Source organism: Primulina tabacum, chromosome 14, assembly GCF_025594145.1.
Source record: "Primulina tabacum isolate GXHZ01 chromosome 14, ASM2559414v2, whole genome shotgun sequence".
In the NCBI taxonomy this organism is placed as follows: Eukaryota; Viridiplantae; Streptophyta; class Magnoliopsida; order Lamiales; family Gesneriaceae; genus Primulina; species Primulina tabacum.
Window position 1 is genome coordinate 21,824,829 of NC_134563.1, and position 7,519 is coordinate 21,832,347.

Consider the following 7,519-nt stretch of genomic DNA (forward strand, 5'->3'; position numbering starts at 1 on the left):
CAAAGCGGGCATGTATCCTCTTTTATGTATCATTCACGCCATAATTATGAGAAATGTGTGTTAATGCATGTAAATGTTTCGATCCATATGGTGTATGCCTTTTGTTGTAATTTCGGCATGATAATTGCATCGTTTTCTTATGGCTACTCACGTTTTCACGATTTTTGCAAGGGGCGGCTGTGCTGTATTGTTATTGGTGTGTTAATGTCGATGAGCATGCTGTCCAAAGGCTGAAAACGAGGGGATCTCGGGTCGTTAGCGTCGATCTTAGGGTGTTTTTTGAGTGGCCGAGAGTAAAGGAGGTTTGGATCGGGAGATGTGAACGATCCAGCATTGCGAGAACCTTCCGTAACCTTGGACCAGACCCTGGTGGGGCTGAGCTAGGGTCTGGAATGGTGCGAACACAGCTTGGCGTGGACATATACTCGATCGAGTGAGGGAGATGGCTTTGGGTGCGTATGCTCGCGTCTCAAGTGTGTGCGCGTGGGTAGGCTGCATGGGGCTGGGGCCGTGAGTTCATTGCTTCTAGAGGGGTCATAGGGTGGCCTAGGGTAGGCTGGCTCGCGGTTGGTTCCCTCGGCTGTAGGCTAGCGTCAAATATTTGGATGGTGGCTGCACTAGGGATCGAGTATGGAAAGTAGCTGAATTTCCAGCAACTTTAGGGCTGGTTTTCGGGTGTTTAGGAATTGATGGTTTAGGAGCTGGTCTAGTAAATTTAAGACATGGTTTGAGTTGGGAAAATTTTGGTAATGTTTCGGGTTGATTCGGATTAAAACCAGGAGTTCGGTCCAAGTTTTTTTTAAAACGAATCTGTTAAGTTTTGTATCGGGCTCAAGTTTAAGTCTAGAATGCTCAAAAATATTTTTCGGGATATTTTAAGGAGTTTGGTAAGCTTCGGGTCAAATTTTAGAGGTCCAGGGGTAAAATGGTCATTTTGGGTTTTCATGGACAAAATTGTCATTTTGCACCCGGAGTAAGATTTTGGTCCTGGTAGCGTCCCGAGCACAATTTATAATGTTTTAAATGTTTATGCATCATGATCACGATTTTTATGAATTTATGAAATGTACGTTGCATGCTTGGCTTTAAAAAAAATTTGCATATGTGCATGCTTTTGATAAGTGATGAAAATGACGATATTTTGAATAATGATAATTAGTTGTGGCTATCGAAGTATATGTAAATGTTTAAGACGTATATGTAAATGATGAAGATGAGGCCTAGGCACAGTGGATGGATAATCATGTCACTGATGTCCGACAGCCGCTGGGTACCGTAGTTTTATGTATGATAGATCCATCGTAAATGATGATGATGTACGATAGTCACCTCTAATGAACTGAATTCAATAAAAGAAATGATAAATGATGAATAATGAATGATGAATGATGATTAACGATGAGTTATTTTGACATGTCACAAATTTCATGTGATACGTTTAAATTACGCTTTTAAAGTTAATGAAAGGTATGTCGAGTATGGTATTTTTCACTGCTGTGTGCTATGTATATGTACTTGTTATTTCTAGTACAGGCGTGTTGAGTCTTTAGACTCACTAGGCGTGTCTGATGCAGGTGAGTATGATATCGAGAGGACTGGAGGTGCAGAACTCTGAGTAGGCAGACCTGGTGGGGCGACACTACCCGAGGACCGCATGTTTTCCGCACATTTATGATTTTATGATGTTGAGAGGATATGAGTACTTTTATATGCCGATTTATTTCACTGTTGGATGTTAAGATTTTTACTCAATTATGTTCCGTTAAATTTTTATTGGCAATTACTTATGATTATTTTTTAAAAAAATATTTTAAGTAGGGATGCATGCAAACAATTTAATCAAATGATTATTTTCAAAATGTGAGCTTTATTAAAAAATATATATATATCTGTACTTTTAAATAAGTAGACCACACCAAAAGCTCGATATTTTCGATGAAGTAGCCAGTCATCAACAACAACAAATAGAAAAAGAAAGATTGTGCCAATAAAATTAAGATTTTATCTCAGAATATCACATTGCTACGAAGTTAATTGACATGAAATATTTTGTGTTTTGTTAAATTTAGCCCGGATAGTATCGAATTGATGGCTCCGCAAACGAGTATAGTGCTGGATCTTGGGGATCATATGACCTTACTCGACGCTGATCCTCGAAGCCGTGGATGAGTACCAAACCATCGTGTTCTCTTAGCATAACTTGTGTTGTAATGACTATGTTTATATTAATGAATTAAGCCCTTACCCTTTTCCTGTGTAAGATAAATGGGACAATTTTTAGAACACGTTAATCAATAAACAATACAAGCCATAAACTAGCATTGGAACTACAACACAACCTTTATACTTCTAAAATTCCTCTTCTCATCTCTTCTTCAAAACTTTAGAAACGGCGCGAATAGTACCAGGCGTAGTCCTACAGCAGCCTCCTATGAGTTTCGCACCCGCATCCCGCCATTGTGATGCAAAGATCTCGAATTTTTCATCATCAAAACACTTGGATGGCTGAAAATTTCGGGTACAAAGATCAGGTTTCAAGATCAAATAATACAAGTAGTGATGGATCATATGAGCTAAAGTTTCGAACTCACCCGCCATTTTTTAGCCACGCCATCCCATATCTCACCACTGTTTGGGTACACAACTATGGCCTTCCTAGTCCACTGCACATTGTACATTTTCATCAAAAAATTGATCATAAATCAATTTTGTAACCATTAAATTTTCAATTACCTCTTTGAATTTCTGTACAAGTGTAAGAACAAAATGAGGTGGTGCACAGTTTATTCCAACTGCAACAACTCTGCTACTTTTGTTGATTATGTCAAGGCACTCCTCAAAGCTTTCTCCCGAGGGAGCATTTTCGCCATCGACTGAACTGAAACAAATCCAAGATGGGATCTCGACCTTTTCTTCATCGAGCAACTCGACACAAGCCTGCCAGTAATATCTCAGATCATTAAATTTTAATCACAAGACATAACTTACCGCCTACTTCAACTCAAATTGTCGTCAATTTCCGCAACCAGCTTAAACTGACAGCAATGTTCACAATTATTTTGTTCGAAAACATAGTTTGCAATGCATGGAAATGTCAAGAAATTTTCCATGGCATTCTAAAAATGTGAAAGAGTACCTGAGCCTCTAGTTTGTTTGGAATGGTCTCAAAAGCAAGCAAATCTGGCCCTGCTGCCACAAGAACTTGCAGCCTACGGCGATGGAAATCCTTTAATTTCTCCAAAGTTACATGAGGTCCATAATTCCCACTGCATTCGTAGTGTTATGCATTAAAGTCGTTGAAAGCCATTTGCCGTGAAAACTTAAGTTCACTAGGGGAGACATGGAAAATAGTTTTTTTAATACTTTATCATGCTCAGCATGTGTGAACAAGAGACCAAGACATCATTGCCCGAAACTAATATCCAACAAGAGCACCACGTTCAACTTGGTCGGACATTAGGAAACAAGATCATCAGTTATTTGAGCAAACATTCTACTCACCTGTACTCCGAACCATCTGAAAGATACGCACCATAGCTTCCGATGGATGCGGCAACCAATGCCCTGCTGTAATTGTCTCCAGATTTTCCGGAGAACCAGAACTTATCACGGGCTTCGACAGCAATGCTCACGCTTTTGGTAAGCAATGATTCGGCTTCCTCCATGGACAATCCCTTGGATAGAAATCCTGGTAGAGTTGCCTGTTCATTCACAAGGTAAATCAAAACTTCAGTTTCAATTAAACTTACAAAACTAAACCATTTTAATGGCTGTAAAAATCCAATAAGAAGACAATAATGGTGTGGACCTGATATGATGAAGTTACCAATATATCCGCACCAGCTTCCAAGTACTCCAAATGTACCTGCAGTACCCCATTTTTTAAACACGGATAACTATTCCGCCTCCTTCGTCAAATTTCAACTTGAAAAATAATCTTTAAACAAATCTGATTCTGATAATGTTACTTTTGGGGTATCGTCCCAAAGGACCACATACATTTGAGATACAGAGTGCATGAAAAAGAAAATACGGGCACCACGTTTGAAAATGCATATGGTGGCTTGGACGTTCCGTCATGGCAATGAGTCCAAGGGTAACCATCGAACAAATGGAAGCAAGAATGCAAAATTTATGTTTATGTTTTCAAAAGGTCGAATATTAAACGTTATCTATATTTTCTTTAAAAAAATAAGTTCATGGGAGATACATAAAATTTTGAAATTTGAGTTCATTGAGTTACTTTATGGTTGATTTCAAAATAAAGTACTATAGAAATATAATATAATGTATTATGAAGAAAAGAAGGTTCGATATTTTAATCACGAAGGCATATATATATATATATATATATATAGTTTTATAAATGGAAGTTGAAGCTCAGCAGTGATCAAACCAACCTTCGTGTTAGTTAACATGGTACGTCGAGAGAGAGCTTTGCAAGGACCCCAGATTCTCACATATAAGTCATTCGAACAAATTCTTAATTAATTTGACTTTTATACATTCTTCATGGAATTCATTTTTTCAAAAGAAAAACAAAAATCCAACATTTCCACCAATCTGACCCAAAGGCTAAAATCTCATTCACAAAATAACCCATTTTCATTAATTTACGTACAAAAAATTTTGTAAATCGAAGGTTATCTACAAGTGCAACGTTAATCAAAATCTCGATCCTGTGATGACAAACAAAACGCGTAATAATTTAATACCCGTTTGATGAGATCGGGGTCTTTGATCAGGCAGAGGGCGCTCCAGAGAGGGTCGTTAATGGAGGCGCCGTATCTCTCAAGCTGGGTGGCAAAACCGCCGTCTACGACGGCGCAACCACCGGCCTTCTCTATCAGATCCTCCAGTGCATTACTCTCTCTCCCCATGTTATTCAAAGCAACAGAGAGGCTTTCCCGAATAAGGAGTTTCGAAGGAAGAAAGAACAAAGAGGCACGTCGATTCTGTATGCGCGTTTCGGATTATTTAAGGTATCCGTTCGCCTGGAATCTGCTGACTGGCACTAACGTGTGAACGTGGACGGATTCTAATTCAAGGTTCTTACTTGGCTTAACTTGGGGTTTATTTACAAACTTCGCTGTATTCTACGCTGTTGTTTGGTAATTTTACTTGTCAAGCTAAATCTTACCTACTTTTCCATCCCAATTCTTCATTATTTTTTTCATTTTTTTCCCTGAAAGAATGCTGTTTATTTTTTTTTCTTTCTATTTTTGAAAATTGAATTTTTAGTATTATATATTTATCTTCATGTGATTACGGTCTTCTAAATATTGTCAAACTTCATATATAGTCTCATATATTTCGATCTTTGATAATTTTAATCATTTTTTATTGAAAGTGTTGATCTGATACTACATGCGCCGTCACTTAATTATCGCATCGTTTTTACGTGAGAAAAATTAATAAAATTGAATTGAAAAAAAATTAATAAATTAAAACTAAAATTTAACAACAAATAATATCAAAATAAAAATAATAATTTTAACTTTTTCCTCATCTCACTAATTATTTATGTTAATAAAATTATATATTATATATTGGCTATTTTATTAAACACGAGATTTTAGAAATTGTTATTGTTGATTTGGTGGATTCTCACATCGGTCAATCGTTTGAATGATTTATATAATTTGAATATGAAATTTCAAAGAGGTCATGGATTACGGTTGTATATCAATTAGATTATTGTTAGATTTGTTTAAAGTCGTATCAAAATTTCGAATTCATAAGTGACAATATTAATTAGTAGTTTTATTTATATTTTAATACTAACATATATAATTGAGACACTTAGAATTTATGATCTATTTTAATAAATATATTTATAACAAAGTGCTAGAATTTTATTGTAAGTCGTCTATAGCATAATGTATAGAGTCTATCTTTTTTTATCATCGAGTTGCGGTTCAATTCTTATTTGGACTTTATTTTTGCCCTTTCTTTTTTCTATTTATTTTTTAATTCATACATTAAAATTGTAGCGTATTTTTCATTAATTTTTATAATTATATTTTCATCTGTATTTAAATATAAACCAAATAAATTATAAAAATATTATACAAAACATACAACATTTGCGTCACAGCACTGTTTACATAAATGAGAAACGGCAGAATTAATTAATTAATATCAAAATGTAGATGTACAAGTTGGTTAAACACAAGTAATGACTAATGAAAGAAATTTGCATTTAATACATTATTGAAATCGTTTGTTTTAACAGTTAGAATTTGGGAGATATGTCATGTTTAATAATATTATATTTTGATACAGCATACTTTGAATATAAAATAATAATTTTACTAATTTTTTGGAAAAAAAATGTTATTATTTAAATTTAATTTTGACGTGCTTAACAATTTTTGCTCAATCAAAAAAATGTGTCATTCTGCTGAAAAATAAAAAATAAAAAATTAAGACATAGAAGTCAATGAACACCTACCTCAAAATTACATGTGCCAAAGTCATGCCACCCCTAATGGTGCTGTGGCAACATACCTATTCCAATATCAGGGGAGAGTTCTAGCTTTATCTTGGTTTTATATATGTTATGTATTTCTCACGTATTTTTATTTTGAATTCAAATGATCATATGAATATATTGTACAAAATATATGGAGAATAAAACTCTCAAAGAAGTATAGAAATCAAAACGTTTTTGTACTTAAAGAGTAAAATCTTCTTGTACCATACGATCAAGCTGTTTATATTAGACTAAAGCAAAAATTCCTAACCTCCCAATGTAACTACAAAAATAGATTTGCCAAACCATCGACATGGTTTCTAACTTCGTATCAATATATTATTTTTGAAAAAAAAAACCCAAAAAAAAAAATTAATGAATGATATTTGCATTTAATATATAAGAGAGACCAAGCCGTTTTAGTAAATGTAGAATAAAAATCTCGTGCCGTTTACGATCAAGCCATTTATATTAGGTTAAACCAAAAATTCCTAGCCTCCAATGTAAATGAAAGAAATAGATGTGACTAAGGATCGACACGTTTTCTAACTTCATATCATATATTATTTTTGGAAAAAAAACAAAACAAAACAAAACAAAGCAAAACATCAATTTTTTTCAACTATATCCATTTTATAATACATTGATCCATTTTTTTTAAAAAAAATTATTTCATCCTAGGTTTCAAGTGGTTATTAATTCGTTATCATCTTTGAAAAATTAAACTTGAGTCATATAACATGTTTATATATGCAAACAGGTATTGAATCTACGAAAGGTCGACAATTAGTTGACATCGGAAATGTGAAGGATTGGAATAATAATATTATAAGCTAGGAAGAAAAAAATGAATATATTCTTAGTATTAGAGTAGATGTTCTGCAAGCCAACTGTTAGTTGGAGATTTTATTGACTCAGTTGTAATAAACAATCTTTATTTTAATATAATTCATTATTTCATGGTTTGTTATTTCTTTATCTGTATACCCATGTGAACAACATAGATAAAGACCTTGATTATACTTTAATACAAATGAATCGTAA

At 34.2% G+C, this 7,519-nt stretch overlaps 1 protein-coding gene across 1 annotated transcript; it reads right to left on the reverse strand.

The window, feature by feature from the left end:
• Positions 1-2,269: 2,269 nt before the first annotated feature.
• On the reverse strand, positions 2,270-5,041 carry LOC142525483 (homocysteine S-methyltransferase 1-like). Its single transcript, XM_075629796.1, has 7 exons — positions 4,716-5,041; positions 3,809-3,865; positions 3,502-3,701; positions 3,137-3,266; positions 2,734-2,937; positions 2,592-2,663; positions 2,270-2,505 (listed from the first exon to the last, which is right to left on the reverse strand). The coding sequence occupies exons 1-7, from the start codon at positions 4,878-4,880 to the stop codon at positions 2,365-2,367; spliced, it is 969 nt and encodes a 322-aa protein (XP_075485911.1). The 5' UTR covers positions 4,881-5,041; the 3' UTR covers positions 2,270-2,364.
• Positions 5,042-7,519: the final 2,478 nt, after the last annotated feature.

Coding starts and splice junctions, on each gene's coding strand:
- LOC142525483 (XM_075629796.1), bottom strand. CDS start 4,880: ATGGGGAGAGAGAGTAATGCACTGGAGGATCTGATAGAGAAGGCCGGT. Junction 3,866..4,715: donor ACCCCGATCTCATCAAACGG/GTATTAAATTAT, acceptor GGGGTACTGCAG/GTACATTTGGAGTACTTGGA. Junction 2,506..2,591: donor GCGTGGCTAAAAAATGGCGG/GTGAGTTCGAAA, acceptor CGAAATTTTCAG/CCATCCAAGTGTTTTGATGA.